At 52.1% G+C, this 27,761-nt stretch overlaps 9 protein-coding genes across 9 annotated transcripts; 5 read left to right on the top strand and 4 right to left on the bottom strand.

The window, feature by feature from the left end:
- Positions 1–301: 301 nt before the first annotated feature.
- BDP81DRAFT_509585 (major facilitator superfamily domain-containing protein) lies at positions 302–2,141 on the bottom strand. The gene is made up of 4 exons (XM_060595723.1): positions 1,699–2,141; positions 1,348–1,632; positions 1,022–1,269; positions 302–956 (listed from the first exon to the last, which is right to left on the bottom strand). Exons 1-4 carry the CDS (start codon positions 2,068–2,070, stop codon positions 338–340), a joined length of 1,524 nt encoding a protein of 507 aa, XP_060449139.1. The 5' UTR covers positions 2,071–2,141; the 3' UTR covers positions 302–337.
- Positions 2,142–3,421: 1,280 nt separating this feature from the next.
- On the top strand, positions 3,422–4,305 carry BDP81DRAFT_368399 (uncharacterized protein; the record flags this gene model as incomplete). Its single annotated transcript, XM_060586559.1, has 1 exon — positions 3,422–4,305. The coding sequence occupies one exon, from the start codon at positions 3,422–3,424 to the stop codon at positions 4,250–4,252; it is 831 nt and encodes a 276-aa protein (XP_060449138.1). The 3' UTR covers positions 4,253–4,305.
- Positions 4,306–5,457: 1,152 nt separating this feature from the next.
- On the top strand, positions 5,458–9,254 carry BDP81DRAFT_458637 (amidase signature domain-containing protein; the record flags this gene model as incomplete). The annotated part of the gene is made up of 8 exons (XM_060593440.1): positions 5,458–5,460; positions 7,317–7,713; positions 7,761–7,873; positions 7,939–8,166; positions 8,331–8,508; positions 8,567–8,742; positions 8,800–9,079; positions 9,136–9,254. The coding sequence occupies 8 exons, from the start codon at positions 5,458–5,460 to the stop codon at positions 9,252–9,254; spliced, it is 1,494 nt and encodes a 497-aa protein (XP_060449137.1).
- A 751-nt stretch (positions 9,255–10,005) lies between these two features.
- BDP81DRAFT_509567 (uncharacterized protein) lies at positions 10,006–11,423 on the top strand (the record flags this gene model as incomplete). Its single annotated transcript, XM_060595722.1, has 2 exons — positions 10,006–10,234; positions 10,268–11,423. The coding sequence occupies 2 exons, from the start codon at positions 10,006–10,008 to the stop codon at positions 11,047–11,049; spliced, it is 1,011 nt and encodes a 336-aa protein (XP_060449136.1). The 3' UTR covers positions 11,050–11,423.
- Positions 11,424–11,798: 375 nt separating this feature from the next.
- BDP81DRAFT_391215 (uncharacterized protein) lies at positions 11,799–12,303 on the bottom strand (the record flags this gene model as incomplete). The annotated part of the gene is made up of 2 exons (XM_060587521.1): positions 11,799–12,197; positions 12,256–12,303. The coding sequence occupies 2 exons, from the start codon at positions 12,301–12,303 to the stop codon at positions 11,799–11,801; spliced, it is 447 nt and encodes a 148-aa protein (XP_060449135.1).
- A 4,568-nt stretch (positions 12,304–16,871) lies between these two features.
- BDP81DRAFT_164812 (uncharacterized protein) lies at positions 16,872–17,663 on the top strand. The gene has a single exon (XM_060582088.1). The coding sequence runs from the start codon at positions 16,993–16,995 to the stop codon at positions 17,530–17,532; it is 540 nt and encodes a 179-aa protein (XP_060449134.1). The 5' UTR covers positions 16,872–16,992; the 3' UTR covers positions 17,533–17,663.
- Positions 17,664–18,669: 1,006 nt separating this feature from the next.
- BDP81DRAFT_164809 (stress-activated map kinase-interacting protein) lies at positions 18,670–21,276 on the bottom strand. Its single transcript, XM_060582087.1, has 2 exons — positions 21,086–21,276; positions 18,670–21,026 (listed from the first exon to the last, which is right to left on the bottom strand). The coding sequence occupies exons 1-2, from the start codon at positions 21,106–21,108 to the stop codon at positions 18,704–18,706; spliced, it is 2,346 nt and encodes a 781-aa protein (XP_060449133.1). The 5' UTR covers positions 21,109–21,276; the 3' UTR covers positions 18,670–18,703.
- Positions 21,277–21,508: 232 nt separating this feature from the next.
- On the top strand, positions 21,509–22,696 carry BDP81DRAFT_458634 (mitotic checkpoint regulator, MAD2B-interacting-domain-containing protein; the record flags this gene model as incomplete). The annotated part of the gene is made up of 1 exon (XM_060593439.1): positions 21,509–22,696. The coding sequence occupies one exon, from the start codon at positions 21,509–21,511 to the stop codon at positions 22,694–22,696; it is 1,188 nt and encodes a 395-aa protein (XP_060449132.1).
- Positions 22,697–23,397: 701 nt separating this feature from the next.
- On the bottom strand, positions 23,398–24,773 carry BDP81DRAFT_420225 (uncharacterized protein). The gene has a single exon (XM_060589829.1). The coding sequence runs from the start codon at positions 24,528–24,530 to the stop codon at positions 23,844–23,846; it is 687 nt and encodes a 228-aa protein (XP_060449131.1). The 5' UTR covers positions 24,531–24,773; the 3' UTR covers positions 23,398–23,843.
- Between the last annotated feature and the right edge of the window lie 2,988 nt (positions 24,774–27,761).

Genomic DNA, 27,761 nt, shown 5'->3' with positions numbered 1-27,761 from the left:
AGGTTTTGGGTAATACTAATAGTAGGTTGCAGTTCGGCGCCACCATATCTGTGATATCCACTGGGATTTTCTTTCTTCGCCAAGCAATGTATATCACTTGATCACTGGATATCGTAGTCTTGAGCGTGACAGTCATACTTCATCGTTAGGAAAAGCATTAGTAGAGCATAGCAGCTAAATAGTTAATTACAAAGTTGATGCTATGTATGTACTTGCTAATTATTTCAGTATCAAGCTCTGCCTTGGACTAACAACCGTACGGCACACATAATTCCCACAAGATCCTTCCAAGTTCCCATTTGTCCTGATGTGAATCCCAAAGCCGCGTTGAATTCCGTCAGTGCCTCACAACTTGCATTGCCGCATATCTCCAATACCTAGCTTCCGACAATATGCGCAGCTGCTTCCCTTTCCAGATCATGATCAGGAAAGACATACCCGTCAAGAAAGAGATGATTGCAACCACGATAAACGTATTCTGCAATCCTGCCCCATCGATCCAAGGCGTGATGGCATAGCTGAACCCAAAAGTGAGCGTACTGCGACATAAGATGAGTGAAACGATTGACTCGCCAGCAATCTCCTTGAAGGCGTCAACCGAATACGTGATGGAATATGTCCCTCCGGTCACAATCCCAAAGCCGCAGAAAACGGATCCCAGCATCAGGACACCTATGGGCAGCGAGAATGCAGCTTCGACTCCCCATAACAGTAGTCTTAGCGGCAAGATGATTGCAGTGAATGAAATTCCCCACAAACGGTGCTCTGGCTCGCGAAATCCCTTGTTCCGGCGTGCCAACCTCATGCTGAAGGAATCTGATACCGGGCCCGAGACGTAACCGCCGATCAAAGCCCCAAGAAGTGGAGCAAGGTAGGTGACGCCCACCATTGAGGCACGATAGGAATAAGGCTGCGGTGAAAGTATCGAGAATGCAGTGGCGTTGTAAACGGAATACCTAGTAACTCTGTCAGACTATGGGTCCAAGCCGAGTCGTGGGAATAGATCAGTTGTTCAACATACCAGGCGTTTGTGAACCCATATTGTAGTCCCGCCCATGTGATGCAGGGAAACTGGAAGAAGATGAAGATTGGCCGATATGCGATGCGCAAGCATTGCTTCAAGGTGAGACCACTGCGGGTATACAATGCCAGCTTTTGACGATAGGATTTGACCGTGTAAGTCTCTCCCGCTGACTCATCTCTGGTATTGGCGATTCCAGTCGGCGTGGCCTTTTCATCGTCTGCAGGTTCACGAGTACCAACGGTGGCCTGGATGACGGACGAGTTCCCAACTCTAGCCATGTCGGAATGTCTAGGCTCTTCATTCGATTGCGGATCAACGTCTACTTCAGCAGTCTGTCTCTCAAACATGGACTCTTCCTGGAAGAAAAAGGCCAATATGAGATTCAAAGCAAAGAAAATGGCGCAAACGTGCTGAACCCATTGCCAACCGAGTGCGTCGTTGATAAATCCTGACACAAAGGGGGCGAAAAAGTTGCTTCCTTGCAATACCATCGAGTAGATGCCGACGTATGCTCCGCGCTCGTGCGCAAAATACGTGTCGGGAATGCTGATCTCAGGGAGCACCTCACAAGGTCCAACGAAGAACCCGTACAGGATACGGCCCGCAGTCTACGCAGGAAATGAATCGGCCCAAGCGGTCCATTCTGATATGATCAGACAGCCGAGAAGGCTAACGAGGAAGACTGGTCTGCGACCAAAAGTGAGTGCCAGAGGTTGCCAAAAGCAGTTTCCCCATCCGGCCAGCAGAAAGATCAAGCCGGTGCCGAGGTTGAGTTGGGTCAAGGTGATGTTGGTGTCTCGAGAAATGTCGGTCAAAACGGAGTATGTGGCGGTGCCACCGCAACCACACGTAAAGGTGTATAAGTAGATGAGACAAATATGAATAGTCTTCCGGCTTTTTGGCCAATTCAGTGGGCCATCTGGGTGTTTGGATGGCTGTGGTACAAGGATGACTTCGTCGGCCCCGGTACCGTGGCTGTTGGTGTGGAGGAGGTGAACGGCTCCTGGTGGAAGTGCTCGCATGCCAGAGTCGACGCCGTCTTCCATGATTTCGGTAGTAATAATATGCCTGGATTCTCAAGTGATGAGACCTGAGGAGTCTTTCCATTTCGACCGTCATTCTTGCGGCCTCCGGCCCTGTCTATAAAGATGCCATTCTGATGTTCCCACGGCCAAGTCCCTATCTCTGAAGTTGGTCATGTCGTCTTTTGGATCACTATCTCGCAAAGTCATTTCAAGATAGGAGATTAGACAAAAGATATGGACTGTCGTGACACCTTCGCGAGCCCTTGTACTACTTTACGGATCCAGTCTTGGGTGCCAAGTCCTTATCTCTGAACCAGATCAGCATATCGTGGTTGCCATTCTCACACTCAATGGATGAGAGATAACCAAACCGAAAGACGCAGATGGTAAGGATTCTTACAACAGTCTTGCTTAGAGCATGGATGAGGGAGGATGGTCGTCCCAGATTCCTAGCCTAGGACTGTTTGATACCCTTCCTAATTAGGCAACCAATCTAATCACTCTGGCATTCTGACAATTCTCGATTGATAGGATGACATGATGGGTTGGAGAACAGTCTAAAAGCACTCATGGATTCTTACGCTTACCAGCTGATTTGATTGCTTTCCTAAATAAGGTTAACTCAACCTGGCTACTAAGTAGAACGCGCCCGATATGCAAATGCCGCTATTCATGCGACAATTGAGCAGCGCCCCACCCTGTTGCCATCGAGCTCAACTCATGCCTGTTTGAACAACGGAGGCAATTGTTTCCGTGACTTGTGTTTCTGCATTGCCTGAGACTTTACCAAGTATCTTTTTAGACCGCCTCCCTTTCTCTGTCACCCGAGGGTCAACATTACCTTGCTCTTTGGTTGCCTTCCTTGTTGGGCGATTTCGAACCTTGATCACTTCCTGAAAATCACGAAATGTCTCAACCCCCGAAGAAAAAGGGATGTGGGAGGCCCCGCGGCATTCGTCACGATCGGGATTGCGCGACCTGCAAGGCCCGCGGCGTCAAATGCGACTTGAACAGGCCGAGCTGTGGATAGTGTATCAGCCATGATGTGCCCTGCGAAGGCTACAAGCAACGGGTCGCCTGGAGGGCATCTCATTCCACGACCGTGCCGCCTCCCAAGGTTCCAGACCACCGGCCTTTGACCGGCGGCCCCATTTTGATCGATAATCAACCTTGCGCGACGGTATCTAGGCGGAATATCCCCTTGAAAGATAAGCAAGTTGAAGTCGACGATTCGAACTGGACCACTCATTATTTCAAGTATCTCAGTCACTTTCGTCAGAAGATGGATCATATCCAGAACGACGCCCAGCAACAAGGCAATGCTATTACCCACGATTCTCTGTCGAGCATATGGTATTTTGCATGGAAGCGAATGACACGGACCGTTCCCGTGAATGATACGTCGGACGAGGAATATGCCTTGTGTCATACTGCTGCTGTAGAGGCACTCCTTCAATCTGTGGACCAGGAGGGGATCAAATCCATCTTCGGTATCGCCACCTTTGCCTTCATCGACGTCTACAAGGAACCCTTCGCAGCCTGGTCACAGCACCTGAGAGGAGCCAGGGCGGTTCTCGACCTGCATAGCCCACCACCTGAACGTTTTGCAGAGCTCTGCTCCGAAATTAATGGTCTTCAGGAGGTTGTATCCCTTCTTTGCTGGTACGATACTACCGGGTTGATGATTAGGCGAGATCGAGGATTAATTTTTGAGGATTGGCATCGAGAGTTTATGGACAATAACCTGTTTGAGCTTGTGGGATGTCCCAAGGACGTATTTCAATTATACACAACAATCACGAAGGAGGGCTTCGAATGCGAATCGAGGCATCCTGACTTGTACGTTGCTGCAACGAAACAGCTGCTCAAGGCATCACGCGGTAGTCACGATCACGAAGACCTTCTGCGGGGCGCTTGGAGATACTCCAGGGTAATGGCCATCTATGAAGCGGAGTCAAGTGTGAAAAAGACCAGCTTTGAAGCTATCATGCATGAACTGGCAGACCGGATCTGCGACATCCTACAGGCTATACCGACGAAATCGGCGAAGTATCGTCATTTGCCATTTGCTGCTTTCATGGTTGGCCGTCTTTCCCAGTCTTCTGATCATTCTAAGACTGCCCAAAGGTACTGGGAGATATGCAATTCTCTGGAGGATCCAATATACCCCAGCGGCGAGCGTATGTCTAGGATTGATCATTAGGTCTACGTAGCCCTTTTAGGTAGCTGTAGAGGTAATTGGTATCAGCTTACGGTTTCAATAGTCTGTCTTGGCGTTTGGTACACAAGTAAACCGAATGTCACCTATCAGAGGGATCTCGAGGGTGGACATTGTTACTTGACAGCATTTGAAACTACCCTATGGAGGTTGGCATTGCAATCATAGCCCACCGTGCTTCTGGATGATATGTTTAACCCCTACGATGTGCCTCCTGTATTTCTCTAGCAAACATGCTTCTTGAACGAATACTAGTGCCATACTTGATGAACACAAATGGCACGGCTGCTAGAAACAGTCCACAGATACCGAGAAGAGTGCTCGCCCATCCGACACCAAACGTCTTGTACATTCTCCTTCCAGCAAGAGGCAGCAAAGCGCCAAAGATGCTTCGACACGTCGAAGCCACGCCATGCGCAGAGGCCGCATAGATCTCATAGGCGTCCGTGATATAATCCAACATGGCAATGAAGATCAGCACAAATCCTATGCCAAAGAGAATGCCAGAGAGAGCAGGGACAGCCCAGTGTATGTCCGACCGAAAAGTCCAGCCAAGCCAGAACACCGCTACCACGAAGATGGGTCCACCAGCGCAAGCAAGTGGCAGACGCCGCATTTCCTCCTTCTTTGTCCGTGGCTTTCCAAGTTTGAGACTTCTTTCAAGATAAATATCCCAGAGCACATAAAAAACGCCAGACAGAAGAGCTCCGACCCCAATTGGTAAGAATGCCAGGCCGGTGATCCGAGTGCTGAGCTTGTAGATGCTGTCGGAGCCTTGGAATATGACTGGGTATGCCTGAAGATACAGTTAGAAGATGCTCTAAACGAAGCTCAGGTAGAGGCATGTGAGCATCAAGATGCTCTCTGAGAACAACGTTTGAAATGACTTCGTGAATGTAGCCAAAGAGAGGTGCCGCCCAGTCCCTTTCTTGATTTCTGATCCAGAGGAACCCAGATCAGTTTCCGGACAGCCGTAGTTAGCGTCTAAAATCCCCTTTTCTTGGAGGACCGGAACAAAAGTCTCCGGTAGCCAAAGAACAAGAGGGAGTGTTGATCCGGCCAGTATGAGACTGACCCAGTATGGCCAACGCCAGGAAATGGGAGAGACACAACCTGTGATGATAGGCCCCAGACATGGTCCGAGATTGGTGACCTGAGATACCCAAGTAAGCTGGTGTAGATAGTTCGTGATGGTAAGCAACATCAATTGGGGAATAACACTTACGGCCATCAGCAATGCAATGCACCAGCCACGCTCACGTGGGGTTGAGTACATGTCTGCGTAAACACCTCCGACGATGGCGACAGGGGCAGCAGCATTCGTCCCACAGAGCAGCCGGAATACCAGGAGCGCCGGGAAGGAAGGTGCAAGAGTACACGCAAGTGTGAAGATAATGTAGAGGATGAAGGTAGCGAGTAATACAGGCCTGCTACCTTTGACCTCACTCATGGGCCCAAGAAAAGCTGGCCCTAGTACGAATCCGACGAGGTAAATGGATACCGGAAGGACCAACTGGAGATCTGTTGTCTCCGGGAAAGCCAATATCATCGAGTTGCCTGCGTTGCCGGGTAATGAGGAGCTGATGGTGCTGTGTATGACCATGAGCAAGCCAGTAATGATGACAAGTATCTTCTTCCACTGCGCAGATAGTGTTAGTATGGATATAATTCTCGGAGAGGGAATCGTATACTACATTTGGCCAGTCATGGGGATGAAAACTGGCATTGGTGCGTGGGGCCACGGCATTGTGCTCGTCAAGCCCGTAACTCAGCATGTTTTCGGGGTCATCAAGCATCGCGGGTATGCTTTCTTTTGGTATCTGAGAAATGACATGGTGCTATTGACATCAAGACGCCCAATGCTTTTATTTGAGGGAGTGAGTAGAACCATGATTCAGGTCACTGTTCGCGAAGATTCGAACATCTCTAGTGCTGTTGATTTTCTTTATCAATTCCACTCGGGAAACAGGAAAACCACGGAGGTTCTATCATGTCTCCCAGTTGCCCTTGATTTAGATTCCCTTCCTCATTCGGCAATGCCTCCAGCCGGGTAAAAGTGGATTCGTGGAGAGGTTCAAGGATGAGAGCCGCAAGTGGGTGACAAAATGAAGTACCTAGCTCTATTTCGAATCTTCCTATCATTAACTTTTCTATTATTATCATTATTATTATTACTTTCCATCTTTTAAATATTCTATATAGAATATATCTCAGGAAGTATAATATAGAGATAACTAATAATAATAGCAATAAAAATAATAATAGGAATAATAGGAATAGTAGAAAAAGTGATAGGAAGGGTATTGAGCGGCATCTCATTTTGTCACCCACTTGAGCCGTAAGGATACTACTCGATACGGCATTTGGGGTGCTGACCGGCAAACTTATCCGTATGAAGTGACGACTAACATATCTCTACAATCAAATATTCACGCGAGGTTGGGCTGACGATTTTGGATTTGTCATAACTTCCGTCAGGTTTTGCTTTGAGATGTGCTAAGATGCTCTGAATGCCATATCGTCACCTTTCGCGCCTTTGGGGATTCGGTTCGGGTACCTTTTGTTGAATGTTTTCTTATCGCATAATCGATGTGGGTTGGTCCCCTATCACCTTTATCATGAGATGCCTGCTGTGTTTCGGTAGGCAGTCCTCTGAAAGGCTGGGCCTTTTGCATATATTGCTTTCCTCTTCTGGTTGATTCATCTCGTACCAGATGTGGCAATGAAGTCGAAATCAGATAGCCTACTTGCTTTACCCCCCGAGTGCGGAAGACATACGACGAAGATACACGACAAGGATGTGGGTATCGATCAGTTGTACGATCAGCCTACCACTACTAATAAACAGTTTGGTATCAAGCATGATCGAACGCACCTCACATGGGCTTGTTTGATTCATAATTCAACTCTACCCGGCAATGATCCCTCAAAGTCAGGCTGACGATATACGTAAGATGCAAGGCCAACCATCCACCTCAGATCGTTTCCAGCAGATGCTGTGATCGATGCACAAACACCGAAACCGCCATGGAAACTAAGTGCCGCGCAGAAGCGAGCAGAACAATACGCCGCCATTCCCATTGAATGGCGTATCGACCAAGTTGTTCCTCCACCCAAAGACACGGACGCTTTCCTCCGTTTTTCTGGACTTTTGACAGCGGAAGAGCTTGCTTGTACGGAAATTGAGGATGTTCGAGTCTTGCTCGAGCAGATCGCAACTCGAAAATTGAGCGCTGTTCAAATCCTCAAGGCATTCGCGAAGCGAGCTGCCATAGCCCAGCAGCTGGTGGGATGTTGCACGGAGCTCATGTTTGCAGAGGCACTCGAACGAGCCAGGGCCCTAGATGACCATCTGGAGCGGACAGGCTCGGTAGTTGGGCCTTTGCATGGACTCCCGGTATCCCTCAAGGACATATTTGATGTCAAAGGAGTCGACTCTACCATCGGTAAGCCGTCAGATGCAGGGTTTCAGTGCAATGCTAACGATATTAAGGCTGGGTCGGACTCATCGGGAAGCCAGCAAAATCAAACAGCGTCTTAACAGACGTTCTCATCGCTCAAGGCGCTGTGCCTTTTGTCAAGACGAATGTTGCGCAGGCTCTCATGGTGAGATTTTCCATCATTGTACATCGTGCACTTACAAAAGATCGTGGTCTAATCTAGAACATTAGCTTTCGGACTCATACAATCATGTTTTCAAGCAATCTTTGAACTCTCTCAACCGCGAGCTGATCTCTGGTGGCAGCTCGGGTGGTGAAGCGGCACTCGTAGGTTGTCATGGTAGCCTGGTCGGGGTCGGGACAGACACCGGCGGCTCCATACGTATTCCGGCAGTTCTGCAAGGATTGTACGGATTAAAACCGACTGTTGGGCGACTACCGTTCGACGAGTCGAGGCAAGTCACTTCCCCCCAGGGTTCGATCGCTTGTGTCTTGGAAGCATCGTTGACTGACTAGAGTGGCGCGGCAGCAAATGGGAGTTTCTTGCACCTCCGGTGGCAGGTCCTCTGGCCTCCAGCCTCTCGACAATATAAACCTTTATGGATGGCATCTTATCTTGTGAGCCGTGGCGACAGGATCCGACTTTGCTGCCCATTCCGTGGCGCAAGGAGTTCGCGGCCAAGCCTGACAAGCCACTAAAGATCGGATATTATATCAATGATAACATTGTCCGTGTACAGCCGCCTATTGAAAAGGCGGTACGGGCTGTTGTTGATAGCCTCACAGCTGCAGGGCATACTTGTGGGTGTTACACAGTGCTTGTTCTGCCGTGCCTGTATGCTAACACATATGTATGCAGTGATCGAATGGGATCCCACCTCGCATGCTGAAGCTTGCAAGGATTGGGTAACCGCCACATTCGCTGATGGTGGTGAATTCCACAGGAAGCTGAGTGAGGCCAGCGGAGAGCCACTAGTGAAAGGACTTCTTGTTGGAACCGAGAAAGACATACTCCCAGTTGCAGAGTCTCGTGATGTAGGTCAACCCAAGTGCGAATGACACGCGCTACCTCGACTAACTGAAGTTGTACAGCTGGCTGCCAAAAAGCTCAGATATGAGAAAGACTACCTCAAGCGCTGGAATGACGCAGGTATTGACGCCCTCATTACCCCGGTGGCACCCTGGGTTGGGAAGAGACCCAGAGTGTGGGCCGGGTCAAAGCCTCACGTCGGGTACACATCGCACTGGAACTGGCTTGATTATGCAGCCTTGACGATCCCCGTCATGCGAGCTGAAAGCAGTAGTGCCTCGAGCCAGCAGTGGTCAGATCATGTCCCATGGAATGAGAGTGACGAGATGAACTATCAGCTGTGTGAGTATTTCCCCAATCACGATCCACAAAAGTCTGTGTGTTCTGACAAGCCATAGATGATTTTGATCTGATTCGCGGCATGCCGGTTGTTGTGCAGATTATTGGAGGAAAGTATGGCGAGGAAAAGTGTGTCTCGGTCGCCAAAGTCGTGAAGGATGTTCTGGAGGTGAAATGAAGTTTCGAGAAGCGCAGACAACAGTTCAGTAGTCTGGCAGTCATCACTTGACCGAAGCCAACGAGGGCCTGGCTACTACGAGGCAAACAAGAGATGAAAACTCACAAATGTCTCCCATTTTGCCCATGACCATCTGTCTGGTATATGCCTATCTGATTGCACTTTGGGGAGGTGAAGTTGATGAGCTGATGCTTTGTCACCACCCTCGCGTGAATCGAAGTGAATCCTCGAGTTATGGCAGTATCCTATATTGGGGAAAGAGGAGTGATGTTATCGGACCACTTGAAGCAGATATCGTGAGCGGGCATGTTGGTGTTTTTCCCCGCGAGTAGTGTCAGGACAGAAACGTCAGACAGGGGTCGTGCAGAGTAAGATACCTGCCTACCTTATCTGTACACTCACTTTAGCTTGATAAGATAGACGACGTTGCAGTCCGCTGAGCCTCAAGATACGAAGAGAAAAGTACCTGCCTTCCTTGTCCGGGGAAGGCGGGCTATCGGTGGATTTAACCTTATCTCGTAGGAGTGGCAGGAATGATCCAGGCACGCGGGATGCCAAGACCCGCAAGCAGGAAACCACGGGCATCAACACCGCACGAGATAAGATAAGCTAAAATCCGACGACGTCAACGGTCAACTCAGGACGACCCCTCCACCAACTTCCTTGCTCCGAACTGCGTACAACGACAAACTGGCGACAAGTGTCTTTTCAACAGATTATCTGGCCGCTGCGTGCTGGCGAAAAACACGCGATGACCAGTTCGCCAGCATCGCCGCGACGGCGACACATCCTTTCGTCTGTTAATCCTGGCGAGAGCCACGAGAACACATCCGAGCAAACCAAGCGCAAGTCGTCGCCTGGTCCAACAAGAGACGCAGACGCAGAAGCGCAGGCAGAAACAGGCGACGGCGAAAACCTACGACCTAGATCATCCCGCATCCGATTAAAATCCAAACATTCAAAGTCGAGCCGATCGCATCGTCACCGCGATCGCGACCGCGGGCACGACCCAGACGCTGACGACGACGACTCCCGCTCGGAGCACCGCCACCGCCGCCACCACCATAGCAGCCGGCGACATCGCAGACGATCACGATCCCCGACACCACCGAATCCCTACGAACCCCAGGCTCTCGACCCAGATGCCGCATTCCGCGAGTCCCTCTTTGACGCGATGGCGGACGACGAGGGCGCGGCATACTGGCAGGGCGTCTACGGGCAGCCGATACACGTCTACTCCAACGAGCGCCCAGGCCCAGAGGGCGAGCTAGAGCGGATGACGGACGAAGAATACTCCCAGCATGTCAGGCAGAAGATGTGGGAGAAGACACACCAAGGCTTAATAGAAGAGAGGGCCCACCGGGAAGAAGCACGGAAACGCAAAAAGGAAGAGGAGAAGGTCAACAGGAAGCTGCAAGAGGATATGGAGCGCAGCCTGCGCCGCGGAGAGGAGCGGCGCAAGAAGAGAGCTTGGGTCCAGCTCTGGGAAGACTACACGCAAGGCTGGTCAGAGTGGGCCAACAACGTGGACAAGATCCCCTGGCCTGTAGAAAGCGGTCAACGGCGAGACATCAACGAAAAGGAAGTTCGACGGTTTATTGTGAACGGGCTCGGGCTGGAGGACATTGGCGAGAAGGAGTTCGCTGCAAAGCTACGCGAGGAGCGCGTACGGTGGCATCCTGACAAGATGCAACAGAAGCTTGGCGGACAGGTGGACGACACGGTCATGAAGGCCATTACGGCAATTTTCCAAATCATTGATAAGTTATGGGCAGATACCCGGTCGAAGGCGTAGCTGAGAACAGTTTATGCTCAACACAGCCCTTCCTTCGACCATCAGATAATTACACGGCGCAATCAAAAAAAACGAGTTTAAGGCACGGGTTGTTTGACTGTCTCGGGAAGCCTGGGTGCGATCACGATCGAAAGCAATCGTATGTTCCACTTTGCTTTTCAAACGGTGAAACACTGAGCGAGGTAGTGTGGCGGGAGCTGATATGCACCATTGCTTGCCTTGCCAGGGCTTGCCTCATCTGGAGGGTGGCTGGCTACGGCGTTTGCACTAGTAGATGTGCATGGTTCGGATACAAAGTATGGTGCAGGACAAGCGTAGCACGCTGCAACCTGGAGCTGTCGGGGCAAAGCGCCATCTTTTCGGGGTATCGAACAATCCCGTTGTTCGTCTTATTTCCTAACAGCGATAGGTGATGGCTAAAATGAGGATAGGATGAGATTGAATGTGCCGTACTGATATCGTAGCGCAGGTGTGATTAATGGCATTATTTTTCGCGTAGGTTACTTCATGAACATCACCGTTTTGCTGTGCAAGGAACATACAGTCACTATATGAAGATCTGATGAGTTCAATATACAATGGATGTTGATTGATGTACAATTCGTGCTGGTATTACATCTTGATATCTCTGAAAATCCCAAAAAAAGCCCGAACAATGCTGTGTAGTAATACCCTTTACCACGCACAGGAGAATCCAACCGTTTCCGCTACCCATAATTCCCGTGATCATAGTCTTTTTGTCTCATAATTTACAAGTTGGCAACGAGAGCAGCACCACCGAAGAGGGCACCGAGGGCAACGGCAGCAGTCTGGGCGGGGGCAGCGCCAGGAGCAGAGGTGCTCTGGGCGGAGGCGACGCTGGAGGCGGCGGAGGCAGCCTTGCTGGAGACGGAAGCGATCTTGGAGGAGATGGAGGCGGAGCCGGCGGCGTCGGTGGCGGAGGTGAGGGCCTCGCTCAGGGAAGAGGCCTCGGCGCCAGCGGAGGAGGTGATGGAGGCGATGGCCGAGGAGGCGGCGCCGGCGGCGGAAGAGGCGCCGCTCAGGATGGAGGAGGCCTCAGAGGCGATGGCGCTGGAGGCGGAGCCGATGAGGGAGCTGACCTGGGAGGCGCCGGGGACGGCGGGGGTGGTGGAGGAAGCGTCCTGGGCCTGTTTGGAAGTTTGTTAGCATGCTGTCCAGAGATGAATGGAGATGGCATCAACTTACGGCAACCAGGGAGACCAGGGCGAAGACGGTGGCGGCGGAGAAACGCATTTTGGCTGATTTAAAGTTGTTGGGTTTGGTGTTTAGAGATTGGAGTTATTGAATTAGGTATTGGGTAGTCGAGGACTGGGTATTTGTATGAGATTGGGTTGATTGGGTAGAGCGGTAGGAAGGGAGACGACTGGAAGATGGGCTGATGGACAGAGGTCTTATATATCTTCTGATGGGACCATCCAGAGAGGAGCGAGAGGGCCAAGCCAAGCCGCCGGTCCCCGTTCGTTCTCTCACCTCTCTTCATCTCTCATCACCTCACGCCCCCCAATGGACCGTTCGTCATTCACATACAGACACCACACACCCACACCCCTCCCCCATCGCGCCGAGAGAAGCCAGGCACCACCACAAGAATCCTCCACCAAACGCCGGGCACGCAAGCCTAGCACTACGTAAACTTGGCGCGCTGGTGTGTTGTGGTAGGCAAGGGGAGGTACTCCTCGTCTCGGGCGGTGCGATGATGGGATTCCTTTCTCCCGTTTTCGCCTCCATTCGTTTGGCCAAGAGGCGGAACCAGGGGGTGGAGGTCAGTTCCAAGGAGGCTAAGGAGGTACTTGGTTAGGTTAGGTCGGTGCTAGTCTAGCGGACCGCGGGTGGCACTCCGAGACTTGATGCTACGTACCCCGGCCAAAGGTCGAAGCTGGGGAGGGGAGGACCCATGTTCGGATATCCCAGACTTCCCAGAAGTGCCAGACTCCCAGTCGCGAAGGAGGTGTGCTCTACAGAGTATTCGTGGTCTGCCTCTGTGGCTCTGTGGCTCTGCATCCGTAGGACGAAAAGGGCGAACAACAAAAGACCCACTTCCTCACGTCATCCCCGCGGTAACATGCAGTTTCCCGACTGCCTCCTCTCGCCTGGTCCAATCTGTGGCGGCCAGCTGGAGCAGCTATGAGATTGAGGCCAGGCTATGGCTGAGCTGACTGACTTGGCACGGCTGACCGGTGGGCATAGGTAGGTACTACCTACCTACAGACAGGCGTGACGGGCTGCATTGTCGGCATTGGCAAAGCGGAAAGCTCTCCCTACCTGCCCCTCTGGCAAGCCTGCAAGTCTGAGACTGGGGATTACCGGGGGATCATGATTCCATCTTGGGAAAGGTGAGGAATCCCTAGGAAGCCTGCTGTCTGCTGTCTACTGAATCTGTGCCACCTCCTCTCTCGGTCTCCTTGCCATCAGGTACCTATTTTGGGGGAAGGAGCTTCTTACGGCGATGATTTCACCGTGGTTAGTAAACACTACCACCGTGAGCACCCTGCAGCTGCAGGACAAAACGCTGGACTGCCACGCTTGACGCAGTTGGACTTCAGACTCCAGAGCAGAGAAAAACCGCGCAGGAACCGTCGAAGAATCCGATCCCGAAAGAGAGGCGACATTGCCAATTGGGATGGGTAATGATGTCGTCCGCCCCCATCTCTTCCCAACGAGAAAAACAAGCGCCACATTAGGCCGGACTCTTTTAGCCAAACGGACTTGAATCTAGCCCACGTTCGAGACGTGGGTGGATATGTGGCTAGGCTCGAGCGGCAGCCGTACCTATGGTTGACGGTTACGAGGACGATGGCCGAGGAGGACCACGACGACGACGGTGGCGCTCTGCGTGGCTAACGGTTTGGTTTTTGTGTGAAAGAATCAAGGCTCGGGTGCCGCATCAAGGGGGTGGGGGGTAGCCTGGCACGACTGGTAGCTTAGAGCTGTTAGGCTCCTAAAGTCCGTCAACAGCTCTGCCTCCTTAATTTGAGGTTCCCAAAGATAGCAGCGGTGATTATGCTCGGAAGCCCACGCGGGAGGTACACAGCCAGCAGCGTGGAGCAGCAGGATGAGGCATTGACGGGATGGATGACAATGCTATCCAGCCATATCCACAAGCTTCAGCCCTCGGTACGATGCGATGCTTGGATGCCCAATTGCATGTGTACATCAATACCGGAGAAACATGTCCGCTTTTTTTTTTTTTTTTTTTCTTGCTGCTTCCAGTCCGCTTTTCCGTTTTGTTTTCAGCCGGGAGAAGCGAGGTCCATTGGCAAAATGTACTCTGTACTGTGGGTTCGGAGGAGGCGGTGGCGGACGGGGGAAGACGAGGTCCCCATGTTGTCCAACTTCAAGCAAACAAAGACAAGAACGATTACGAAGTAGCAACATGTCATCAACAATAACAAGAAAACTGGAGATTGCTTTGGAGAGAGTACCTGGTGAGAACCGCGAGACTGGCATTGCGGCAGAGACCAACCGGAAAGAAAGAGACATCCATGGATTGGACATGGGTAATGAAGGTAGGTAGGTGCCTTCCCGCGGATGCAATGACACCATGGGCCAAGGACTTGGGGCGCTGCAGCGGCGGCGAGGAGGAGATCGACAGGAGGTGGAGAAGAGATTAGAGGGATATCATTCGTCAAAGCTCGCTGTTCCCGCGTCTAAAGGGGGCCCACACTGGAGGAACCACCGACCGCCAAAGTCCCGTCGACCTCGGATACGGGTACGTACTGTGTTACTAATGGATACCTCTCTCCAACGTGGACCACCTCACGAGATGCAAGGGAAGCCTAAGGGAAAAGAAAGAGACGGTGACATGGGGGAGAAGGGACAAGGGGTCGTCCAGACAATTGTTCTGCCGTTTGTCCACCGATCCAATGCTCTCAGTTGATTGCCTGCCGTTTCATAGTTTCACGGCAGAACACCACGCCTTGCTTCAATGGAAGCCTGGAAGGACGAGGAGGAAGCACCATGGAACACACACCAGAGACCCAGAGGATGCGGCTTGAGTACATAGTATTTGTACGGATACCTACTCCGTACCTATGTGAGAGAGTGAGAGAGAGGGCGGAGCTTCGCAGCCGACTGACTTTCGGGTCCCCCGGATCGACACATTTCTTCTCGCTGGGTCCTGTTGAGGCTGCCAGCTGGCGCAGCTGAGAAAGAGCTGAACAGAACACTGCCCGCCTGTCAATGAGCCAGTGTGAGGTGTGTCCCATCTTTTTGCTCCAAGTCTACAACAAGCCTCTGCCAGCCTGCCAGCTCAAACTCAAAACTCAAAAAGAGTGTACCTATTTCCAAGGGCTTCTTTGCGTTGTTTGACGGGCAAAAAAAGACGAGCAAACTTTCTTTCTGCCCATGGAATCTGATCTGCCAAGGATTCGTACGCTTACTATGTACCCGGAAGCTCGATGCACTGACGGGGGGCCAGGCAAGGTCAATGCAGCCCGCCAGGCATCATGCTTTCTCACGGCCTTTTTTCCCCTCCTCTTTCTCAAATCCTAAACGTGCTGATCTCATATTTCTCTCATGAACCCTTTCCGATTCTAATATCGCATCCGAGAGTTGGTTTCCCCTAGCCTGTCACGCCTGTCTGGAGATGAAGTCAGAGCCGCCCGGGGCCTGGACAGAAAGAGGTCAGTGTCGCGAAGCCGAATTTCGCGCGGAAGGGGGTGGGCCTTGGTCCTTGGATATGGCTCCCCTCTGTTTGATTTATTGCTATGACGTATGAACAGCAATGTCCACCCCTGCCACTGCCACTGCCTGTCCCACTCGCAGGCTCGCAGTCCATCATCAGCATCACATCCGCAGCCCGGAAGAATTATGCAAGATGAGACGGGACGGAGCAAAAACAGTCATTTCCCCCATCGCTTCGGTTTTGGACTCTCATGCCGGTTCACACCTTTGGAGCTTGGTATGGCTTCGCCCTGGTCTGTTAGACCATGGAGAAGACGGGGGGAGGGGGTTGCGGGGAGCTCCTTGTTTGGGGTTCCGGCCGTTCTAGCCTCTAGACTTGTAGGTACTAGGTAGGGGTAAGTTATGAGTCTCGACCGTTACCTGGGCGGATGAATTTGAGAACCTAAGCGTGATTGCGTGCGTGAAAGGTCACAGGTGTGGTGGTCTCGAACGGTCGAAGCTTCCATCGAGCCGTCTTCCAAGTTCCATGGCAGAACCCTCGTTCTTTTGAAGTTTGGTCTTCCCGCGAATCTCGACGGTGCCAAACGCTTGGCGACAGCCGCGCCAATGCTTTTGACGGGCTCCTTTTCTCTTTTCATTCCTGTAAAATCATACATGCGCAAGGGGGGGAATGGGAATCTGAAATTCAGATCAGACGGGTGTTGTTGTCTGTGGCGTCTTATTCTGTCCCATTGACCATTATACAGCAATGCAGACGGGAACGAACTCATGCATCTGTCTGCCTGCAAGTTCGTGCACGAACATCCATCTTGTCCCCTTCCGCAGTCTCGACAATCTGCAACACACAGACTAGTAAAGTCCCGTGAGCCTTGAGGAGATTTGAAAGGAAGCGTATGGGAAATGAAATATGGGAAGCCTTGCTGGAGGGAGGGGGTGTCACGACGTGGTTCCCGAATCCCAAGCAGCAGCAGATTCCTGGCCCCCAAGCACAGAGTGGAAGAGCAAAGAGGATCAAATTGCGTCACAGGATGCCAACGGCCAAGGATAGGTACCTACCGTTCGTTTCAAAAGTCCATACCCGTACTGTTGGTGACGGCGCCGTCGCCTCTTTTCATTTGAAAGTTCGTATTAAGGTGAGGTCAATGCAGAAGGTTTTCCCCCTTCTTGCCCACGGCAATCAGGCCAGAAAGTCAACCTGCGAACCAGACGACCCCCCTCGCACACATCGTTTGGTCTACCGTCTGCATGCTCTCAACTTGTCCCTACTTTCTTGAGGTGGCCCAAGCCTTGCGCGTCTGAATGTTTACCACCTACTGTAGGTTCCAGGGACGAAAAAGAGGAACCTCAAAAATCCTCAAAATAGAAGAGGCAAATGCTCTTGGGAATGTGAACCGACTCATAATCGTGTGGCCCCTGCTCATGTATCGCGGACGGGTGTTGTACGACCTACCTCACGCACCCCTTGAGACACGTGAGACCCCGTCAAGAATGAGAGATGGTCGAAGCTCGAAAAGCTTCGAAACTTCATCCTCAGTACTCGGTATCTTTTCCTCCCTACCTATGCCTGCTACCACGCCGACTCGCCGATGTTGTGCTGTTTTTGCATGTGCAAAACAGGGCAAAAGAGCAAAAGTGCTCCTTGATACTGGCACCTCGGTCGCACAGGAATCAATGGAGCTTCGCCCTATCAATGGAACCGTTCCACTGAACAGAGTCCGGGATACCTATCTGTACATCATTAAATATTTTTGGGGATTTCTCCGTCCTCGGTTGATTGCACCATGGATTCTGCTGGACGAATTGAGCATTGTCCGACCGTTCGTCCCCCCAGTGGCGTAAAGCAATTACAAAGGCATAAAAATAAGCATACGTCGTACGCGCCTCGCCTGGGAGACTACCACGAATTAGGATTCGGAGGCTTTTGTGTCAGCCCGACGAAACAGAGCAAGCAGGCAGAAGAAGCAGATGAGCACATGACGAAGCATTCAGCCTCGACGCGGTCGCCTATCCGCCGTTTCAAGTTCTTTTTTGAAATTCGTCTTGAATTGCTTAGTCTAAGGTACTCGCAGCCCTGGGAGAGGATAAGGCGGAGAAGGGGAATCATGCTGCAAGGCATCTGGGGGATGAAAAGGTGTCAGCTCATGTACCGACAATCCTTCCCCTTCCCCCAATTCCCCGACCTCTGATTGCCTCATCTCGCTCATCCATCGTGCCATCCTCCCCTCTCCCTGGCGTTGTGTCCAGACCTTCCCAGACTTGCCCTTCATAACCGAAATGTGCCTAGCCTTGCCGAGCCCGACCAAAGCAGGGAGTGCGACCGCGGCGCCAAGCATCCCGGCCCGCGGCTCCAATCGTATTGATCTGCATGACGCAGGAGCCAGGATGCGAACCTTAATTGGATGTGTACCCCACATAAAGAGACCATCCCCAATTCCACCCCTTTCCACATTTTCTACCCAAGGGGCACCAATCCTGTTTGTCTTTCTGGCTCCTCCGCCCGTGGTACATATTACATAATTCTCGTTCCCCAGTCGTGACGAAGGCGAGGAGTCCGCAGTGACAGCAGCAAGTTTCCCCTGCTAAAATAAGCAGCGCGAGGGTGGCCACCCCCCAATGGCGGTGACGCGTAATCACCGTGTCCGGCATGCGGCACGGAGGGCGGATTCATCCAAACCAACCGATTCCCGTTCTAGTCAGCAAATGGAGTGGATCTTCCCTCAGCCCATCCCAATGTTTGAGGCCGCTTCTTCCGCAACGTCACTGGACAGTTGGTGTGTGTGGCGGTGTATACGTGGCGTAGTGTTGTGGCGGGGACGAGGCAGCTCAGATGTGATGCACTCCGTAACCATCAGATCATGCGCAATGAGACCACGGTGCTCAGCCCATAACCTGAGCAACTCCCTTCTTAAGTTCGTTGATGATCTCATGCGCTTCTTCCACTGACTTGGCTTCAAAATCGTAGCGCTTACTCTCGGTGTCCCGGTAGATGAACAGCTATTGCAATCTTTAGTCAGCTTATGATCGAAACGCGGCAGAGCGCCCGGCGATGTGCGTGCCAACTCACCTTGAACTGGTTCGGGTGCTTGCTAGACACTTTGCATCCAATTACTTGAGAAATATGCGCCGTCGTCGTTTTGGAATCTCTCGTCGTCGGTTTGATGTGCACGTACTCTCCGTCGATCTCGAAGCGCTTTTCGGATTGTGTTATCATCCGGACGGTGCGCAAACGCCAGACAACCCAAGTCTTGTGATATGCACTGGTAAGCTCTGCCTGCTTGATGGCCTCTTGAGCCAGCGGGTGACTTCCCATGATATGCGGCTTCTTGGACTTGCGGCCAGGCTGGTCGCCCACAAAGGGGAGCAGCTTTGGCGAAGCACTTCCAGGGGATCCAGTCATGGCGAGTGGGCCGTCTGTTGCGAAACGGCGTCGATGCAACTCCAGATCCGACAAGCTGCCGATTGCCGCGACCTTGGTGTCAAGCAAGATCACGGGGCCTCCACCAGGCATCTTGAGGACATGATTGGCCTTGTCCAGCTGTCTCTTGCGGCAGACCATGTCCAGCACCTCGGCCATGTACGTCTCCGTCGTGGTGTCTAGCGTGACCAGCTGGCCGGGAGCTACATCGGTCGAGTGGAGGTGTACGCGCAAAAGCTTCTGTTGACCCCGGCTCGTGTTGGGCGCCGCGGCAGGCGCCTGAGGTGCGTCGGCGAACATACTATGCTGTTGACGATATGTAGTATTCGTGACGGGGTTCGGGCGAGGCTCTGTGGCGACGGGAAGGAACGAGTTGAGATTCGGCTGCGGAGTGTTGCGCGGAGTCAAGTCCTCGTCGACTTCCTCGGCCGGCTCTTCTTCTTCTTGTGGAGTGATGCTCTGGTTCTCGGCGTACTCGGATTGACTCGCTTGGACCAATCCAAAGTTATCATAAGTCTTGGAGTTGGCTCGCATTCTTCCGGCAGCTCGGTTGTTTGCTGTGGTGAAAGACGTCAAGGCCTTGTTGCGCTCAAAGGGTGGGAAGTCATCATCGACCTCTCCATCCTCTTCGACCATTCTCAGCGTGAACCAATTGATGTTGGCTTTATCGGCAGGTATAGATGGCTGCCGTTTCTCCTCGTTGTATCTCCAGAGTGCAAGGCCAATGAGATCCGCCACGGTGACGGGCCGATCACCGCCCTCGCCGTGATGCACCATGCGTCTGATGGGGACTTCAAACGGTTTGGTAGGGCTTTCAGAGAAGGCAGCATAGATTCGGACAGCAATGGGATTGTTCTCGCCCTGGCCAGAAAGTGCCGCAAATCCCTCAAAAGGAACCTTTGGCTTTGTCTTTCTAGCCCTGAGAGCAGCGGACAGCAGACTCTTGGGTTGAATCATGCTCATCGGCCGAATTGTGCTCATGGGACGAGGCGGAGGTAGAGCCTGTAGGATCCGAGGTGGCGCTTGCGACTTTCGAATAGTGGAAGTTCTTGTGAACTCCCGGGGAGGCGTTCCCACGACTTGCTTGTGAGGAGGAGGTTCCGGGTTCTCAACGGCATCCAGAATAGAGGCCGAATCGATACTTTCGATGTAGGCGCCAGACATGTCTGATCCATCAGAATCATCTTCTTCCTCCTCCGGCAGCAATTGCGTGCCAGCGCGCTTGATCCCAAGACTAGGTTCCTCCAAGATCTTAGCCTGAAGCTTGACTGACTTGGCCGCAGCTCTGGCAGCCTCTCGCTGTTTGTGGAAACCAGAAGCGTCAAACTCGTTCTCGGATGACACCTCGCTGCTAGTCACTGTATCTCTCCGTGCTCTTTCCTTGACGACTTCCAACGCAGATTGCGAACCTCGACGTGCACCGGGCGCTGCGCGAGGAGACATGGCCGGGGATTGCTTGATTTGCGATGATTGAATTGGACTGGAACCGGCCCTCGATCGTACGGGCATCTTGGCGAACTTGATCTGCTGGGCCGCTCGCTGGCCGGCGTCGTCGTCATCACTCTCATCGCTCAGATCGCTACTATCGTCATCTTCCAAGTTTTCCCGCCGTCTCCTTCTTCTTGTTGCAAGACCGGGGCCAAGCGTATCGGTGCCTCCACCGGTCAACATTCCAGCTTCGTCGGGCTCATCTTCGAGGGTCACTCCAGCCTGTCGTGGGGCTTGGAAATATTCGGAGGCAATCGCAGTTGGAATCGGAGGGGAGTAACACCGTTTGACGAGATCGGGGTTGGCTTGCCATGCGACCGCCTTGAAAGCCGAGGAGTTCATGAACCCCTCATTAAGGGTAATCAGTCGCTCTCCCACTCCATCGGCGATCTCAGTGAGGTAGCCGCAGCGTAGCTGGTACGCAACTAGCCTATTCAGATATAGTTGAGCGAAAAATGCCTTCAGTATTAGAATATTGTAACCACTTACTCTTCGTTCTGAATGACCGACATGATGGGCAGCTACCGGTCAACGGGGGAATGAAAGGAAATGGTCAATAGCGGATCATCCCAAGGGCTGTCAGATCGAAAGAAGCCACGCCCGCGATCGGGGAAAGAACATAATTGCGAGCTCAGCTCACAGAATGGCAAAGGAAGTTTGGTGGGAAGTGTAAGAACAAGGAAGCAAGCTGCCGCCGAGGGGTAGCTGCGAGATGCGGTCGTACCTCCCTCAGCCTTGTGAAACAACAGTGTTGAAGATGTGGCTCGTGCACGATAATGACGCACGGTCCTGGACTAAGCACCCAGCCTTGCAGTGCTGCACTTCGCACCTTGTTGACCTGCAGCACATTACCCTGCGATCGCCTCATTTTCCCTCTAATCCATATCACGAATACACTAAATTTCAACGAAGATGGGTTTGGTCGACTACTCAGAATCCTCTGGATCAGAGGATGAGGCACCCGTCAAGCCAACAGTCTCGAAGCCCACAACCACCGCCACAGGCAAAAAGCCATTCCAAAAAGTCGTCGACCGATCGAACCCAGGCAAGATCGTCGTCAGTCTGCCATCAACACAACCCGAAGCCTCGAAGGCCACGCTCCCGAACGACGAACCTCCAGCGAAGCGCGCGCGTACAGGAAATGGTGGTGGTCGATTCAGCGGCTTCAACTCTTTCCTTCCAACGCCCAAGAACGCTGCCGCAAAGGCCGCTGCTTCGGCGCAAAGCAGCGGCAGCAGCGGAAGCTCGTCGCGGCCGGCGTTCCAACTCAAAACAGGGGCGGAACCTGGATTCAGCAGAGAAAGAGGAGGATCAGATGCGAATGGAATGCCAGGCTCCGCGGCCGGCGGGCTCAGTCTGCCCCCGCCCAAAGCCCAGGCGCAACCGTCGATACCAGAGGGGATGAAGCCCGCGGACGAAGTCAAGCTGGTGGGCAAGCCAATGATGTTCAAGCCTCTCTCCGTGGCCAGGAATACCAAAAAGAAGAAGACAGTGGCCTCTGTGGCCCCAGTAGCGACGGCACCAAAGCCCGTGTCGACGTTGACTGTAGAGCCGGAGGTCGCACCGGCACCAGCACCAGCACCCAAAAAAGTCTCTCTCTTCTCCATAGAGACCGAAGAGACATCGACAGATGCTACCAAGACTGGAAACGCCGGCGCATACGAGCCTCTCTTCGAAACCGAGCAGCCGGCGGCAGCGGACAACGGCTACGCAGACTACGCAGCACAAGCGCACTTCACGGCCCCGACGACGGCGCCCAACACATCAGACTCCCTTGACACCATCGCCAACGATCTCAACCTTTCAGCAGCAGCCAGGCGCGAGCTATTCGGCCGCCAAAAGGGCGGCAACATCGGCGCCGTGCCGCAGACGGCGTCGAGGGTCATCAACTTCAACACGGACCAGGAGTACAGGCACAACGAGCAGATTCGCGCCGCGGGTCAACAGCAGATTCACAACCCCGTGCGGGCCATCGCTCCGGGCAAGCACAGCTTGCAGCAGCTCGTCAACCAGGTGCAGAACCAGCGCGAGGCCCTCGAGGACAGCTTCGCCAAGGGCAAGAGCAACAGGAAGGAGGCGTCGAGTCGATACGGATGGTAGGGGGGGGGAGAGAGAGAGTCAAGTATGATACCCGAATCGATGAGAGATCTTATTGATGAAAAATCCTTGTTCTTGTTTGAAATTTGGGCTTTTGCCCTTTTGCCTTTTTAATGCAGGTAATGTACATGATGTCTGGCATCGCCCCGACTTGGTATCCCAAGAAGAAAAAATGTACTCGTGAAGGTCGTGACACTTGAAAGAAAAAAAAAGCTATCTTACACACACAGCAGAATGCACCAAACCGTTCCTACATCTTTTTCTCATGATTTCAACATGCAGCAAGAAAACAAGAAAATGGACAAAATCGCCGCTCAGCATCTCATGACAGGGGCAGTGCGACCGCTGCCTACGCCGGCAGGTCCCATGAGGAACCCCCACTCGCCGCGGGTGATGGGCGAGATATCATCGTAGCCATTGGGCGTCATCGGGCCCGACTGGCTGCGGCGGTCCTCGTGAAGGACCTCGGCGATGGAGACGGGGCTCCAGATGGACACGGGAGGCTGACGCTCCGGCCGGGCCGTGAGGTCCTCGTCCTCCTCTGAGACCTCCATCGGCGCAGCCACCATGTTCCGGACGTCAAAGTTTGTCTGCAGCTTCAGGACGGGGCCCTTTGGCGGCGAAGGCGGCTTGGCGATGTGAATGATGGCGTCCATGGCGGCGGCGGTGCCAGCCAGCGTCTCGTCGACCTCGCGCTCGAGTTCCCTCACCGTCCTCGCCACCTGCGCCGCGGCGCCGACGCCCTCGATGGCACCTATCCTGCCGGGACCGCCGTAGGCCCTGCGGTACATCTTGTCGACGTCGGCGAGCGCGACGTCGGTGACGCTGAGCCAGTCGTAGGAGCGGAGGATGTCCGACTTTGCGACCTTGTTGCCGGCGCGGGAGAGGACGAGTCGGCGGAGCTCGTCGACGGCGTCTTCGAGGCGGAGAGGGGCGTTTGTGCGGGAGTAGCTTGAGAGGGCGGCCTTGAAGGTGTAGAGGCGGTCGAGGGAGACGAGGGTGAGGCCCTCTGCGGCAAAGAGGACTTCGTTTTGGACGATGGAGCGGCGGATGAGGCTGCTTGTTAGGCCGCAGGCGGAGCCGTCTACTACCGGGGGGAGCCATTCGGTTCTGAAGAGGAGAGTGTGTTAGTGAGGTGATTGATGGGCTTTTAGGGGGAAAACACGTACCCAATACGGAATTTCCTCTCTGCCCGATCAATGGTCTGGCGCAGAGTCCTCTCTTGCTTGTCGGTGAGCAGGTCGGCGTGGACGAGGCGGATGCCAAAGGGGTTGGGCGACATGGGGCCGGAAGCGTCGGTGATGGTGGAAGAGGCCGTCGAGGGCGTCATGGGCGGCGGCGAGAGGGGGATGCCGGGTGAAAGGGGCCACCTCAGTCTCGGGCCGTTGGTGTCCATGAGGAAAGAGGGCGTGAAGACGAAGCTCTCGGGGGCGTTGCTGCTGCCGGCCGACGAGACGGAGGAGACGGAAGAGACGCTGGAGCCGGTGTTTGTGCGGACGAGCTTCTTGAAGGAGGAGACGGGCGATTTGGTGGAGAAGTTGAAGCGGGAGGACGAAGACGAGACGGAAGAGGTGCTGGATGCCGAGGCCGGGACCGGCGACATTGTCGGCGAGGAGAGGACCGAGGAGCAGGCCGAAGAGGAGGCGGAGGAGGAGGGGACGAGGGTGGGGAGTTGGTACTCGCGGCGGGCGACGACGAGGGTGACGTGGAGGGCCTTTCTGGCGAGGCGCTTGGAGGCGTACTCGAGAGCCTCGTTGAGATGGGGCGGCAAGTGCTGGACGTCGAGAATAGAGGTGCCGGCCTCCAGAGGCGACGAGATGCGACTCTTGAGATCCATTGTGTTTGGGTAGGTTTTGGTTAAATGTTTTTCTTCTTCGTGGTCGATGAGAAATAAAGGTAGTAGAAAAGTCGAAATAGGTGACGCCAGGTCGATGAAGGTTACAGTTTTAATAAAAGGAACTATTCGAAGAGAGTGTGATAAGGAGACACTGAGCGCCAGGCTTAGATTTGCGCGAATGTTGAGAAAACACAAACACCAAAATACTACTGCTGGAGCATCGTTCTACATCTTGGAGGAGGGGGAGGATGATGAGGTTATATCAATAAACCGGTCTGTTGGCAACTTGCATGTAACACCGCACCCCCCCCCCCCCCCCCAAAAAAAAAAGGGTTAAAAGGGTTTACCCAAAAAAATCTGAAACAAGACGCAGAAGAGCACGCTCCGAACTCGTATGCAGGAGGAGCCCACCCCGTTGCGCACCTTCCTTGTAAGCCCATCTCGTTGTTGCTGCGATGCAACTCAAAACAGCCTTATGGGTATAGAGGAAGAATGAGGTGGGCATGTGGCCGCCGCCGTCGCCTCCTCCTTTGGTGTGTAAGTCCCCATAGTCCCGAAGGGGAAAGCAGCTATCTGCCGATGTACTTCGTACACGAGGTGTGGATGAGATACCTCGGACGTTGAACCCCACTGACGCTTACGAATAGGTACCAGGGACATGGGTGTTCTCTTCCTATTCTTCTCTTCCCCCCGCAGATGCTGGCCGGTGAGGTACCTTGGAGATGCACACCACAGTTACCACCACACAAGGTACCCGTTGCATAAAAATACGGTGAGAAAGGGACATGGCACAATACCGCGGCGGTGACGATGATGGAAGACATGGAAGACGAAGATCAGAAAAAGAGTGGGATAAAAAAGGTTTGGCGTGGCGTGGCGTGGCGTATGTGACAAGGGAAACTCTACCAGTCGTCTACGTAGGTGCGTGGGCTACTCATTCAGCGCCAAAGAAAGATGAAACCCGTCTCTTCTAGATGACAATGTTGGACGACGTGGTGCGCCGCGTGCGTATCGTGGCTCTGGCTTTCTGATCATGGCAGGGGTACCTACCTACCTTCGGAGAAAGCAGGGGTTCCCAAAGGAGGCGGCGACGGCGAGCAGAGTGTAAACGGGGAGCTATGGATAGGCGGGCGAGGATTTGTTTCATGATCTTCCTCGTTTTCTCGTCTTTAGTTTACATGCCATGCAGTGATGCACACCTTTCAGTCATGCCCTTCCCGTCCCCTCCACACAGGTACCTAGAACCTAGACAGTTGACACCCCACGTGAAGGCGACAACGAGCTTCTGCCAAGGAATGTGGGAGACACGAGTGAGAGAATGGGTCTACGTTACATGAACGGGCGACAGAGAGGTAGAAGAAAGAAGGGGTGGAGAAACCTGGAAACAGCAACCGAGGCGGCCCCGCCTGTCATCTATCTCAGCCCGTCATCAAACGTGCCACCAGCTATACCACGCGTTCTCGACCCTTGACCTAGCACCATACCAAAGGTATACTAATCATTGTGAGGGACCGTTCAAGTTGAGAGCGTCGGCCGTTGTCCCCGATAGGTGAGGTGAGCTAAGCTCGATTTACCTGACGACCTACGCGTACGACTTCATGCCGCCTGGTAAGCTGCCTCACTTTGCCTTGCCTGGCAATAAGACTGGGTGAGATGGAGCTTAGTTCATCGATCATGTTTCTAAATCAAGAGTCGTGAGTGTGAGCGAGTTGAGTGAGAAACGGGCTTCAATAGAAGCTACTGCACTTCCATCACACGACATACCCGCGTCCCCGTACCTAAAAATGAAAACGAGAGAGAAATTCCCAGAAATAAACCAAACTTGACAAGTTGAAGAGCGAATCAACTATCCCGAATGTGCCTTATTCTCCGGACCCAAGATACGGCCCAGATCAGATGCACCACTGCGAGCGCATTTTCCCCTGAACAACAGTCATTTTGGGCATCGAAAGTCTGCAAAGAAAAGCCGTCTGTTCGCCCTGCTTCCTGCGTCTTTCATGTAATTCCATTCCATTCATCCAATCGTAGAATTTCCCGCCAGCCGCATCACTGCTCTAGCGTCACCTTGTCCCGTCCCTCTGGGCGGCTACGCTGCTATTTTCAGCAATCTGTCACTGGTCGTCTGCACAGAACAGACCAATCATCTGTCATTCTAACGGAGCGCGGGGATCGACTTTTGGATCGACGTGGTGGGCGCTGTGTGACGGTGCAGGGGTTAACGTGCATGATGATTGTGGGGGGTTCAGTTCCTCTGCGCTCCTATCCCATGATTCCCCGGAGTTCAGTTTCCCAGGGGGTCTGAAAAATAGGCAGGGGGGTATAAGAAAACCTCGGGAGTAACTTATATAAATTTATCTATTGGCCTTAGGCCCCATATAGTAGCGCTATAATTAGAATTTTTTAAAATATATACTCTTAATTTAAACTAAATTTATATATAACTCGCTATAACTATAACGTGGTTTACCAGTCAGCCGCGCATTTCCTTATCACATACTAAATTGCATATTTACCTAATTTCTTTGAATAATAACTAATTAGAAAGATTTCAGTATCTTTATAATATATTTAAAATATAACTAGTTAAATTTAATAGAAAAAGACACTTTAATCTTTTTATATTGAAATAAGTAGTGGAATAGAAATATGGGTCTTTGATAAGGATATAATATATTTACTCTATCTCTAAATAGAAATTAATTTTTAAAACTTTTTATTTAGTTTGATGACTCTTATCAAAGACTAATGAAAAATTTTGAACGTTATATAACTAACAATGAAAAAGATATTAATTATATAATGTAGGCGACTTAGTATACGATAAGGAAATGCGCGGCTGCCTGATATGCGCGGCTGACTGGTAAACCACGTTATGTATATAATAATAAACCGCTTTTAGATTTATATTTTATATAAAGTAAGGATCTACTTAAGATTTATTAAGTCTATATTAAACTTTTACTTATATTGGCTGAAACTTTTTTAAAAAGTTATGTAATTTAGTTTTTAAAATAATTTATTAATAATTCTATAGTATAACTAACTAGTTAATTATTATATTTTCTATATATTATGTATTAGAATAATCAGAAAATCGATTGTATTGATAATTATTCTATAATATGATGAGAAATTATAGTCTATATATAATATAAGAATATTACATATAATTACATGTAATCATATGACTTAGAATATTTACTAAAATTCCAAAACTTATACTTAATTAAT

The sequence above is a fragment of the Colletotrichum phormii genome, assembly GCF_030913505.1.
Source record: "Colletotrichum phormii strain CBS 102054 chromosome Unknown BDP81scaffold_4, whole genome shotgun sequence".
NCBI classification, from domain to species: Eukaryota; Fungi; Ascomycota; class Sordariomycetes; order Glomerellales; family Glomerellaceae; genus Colletotrichum; species Colletotrichum phormii.
The sequence above is the reverse complement of the archived record's forward strand: the minus strand, read 5'-3'. Positions and strand labels throughout refer to the sequence as shown.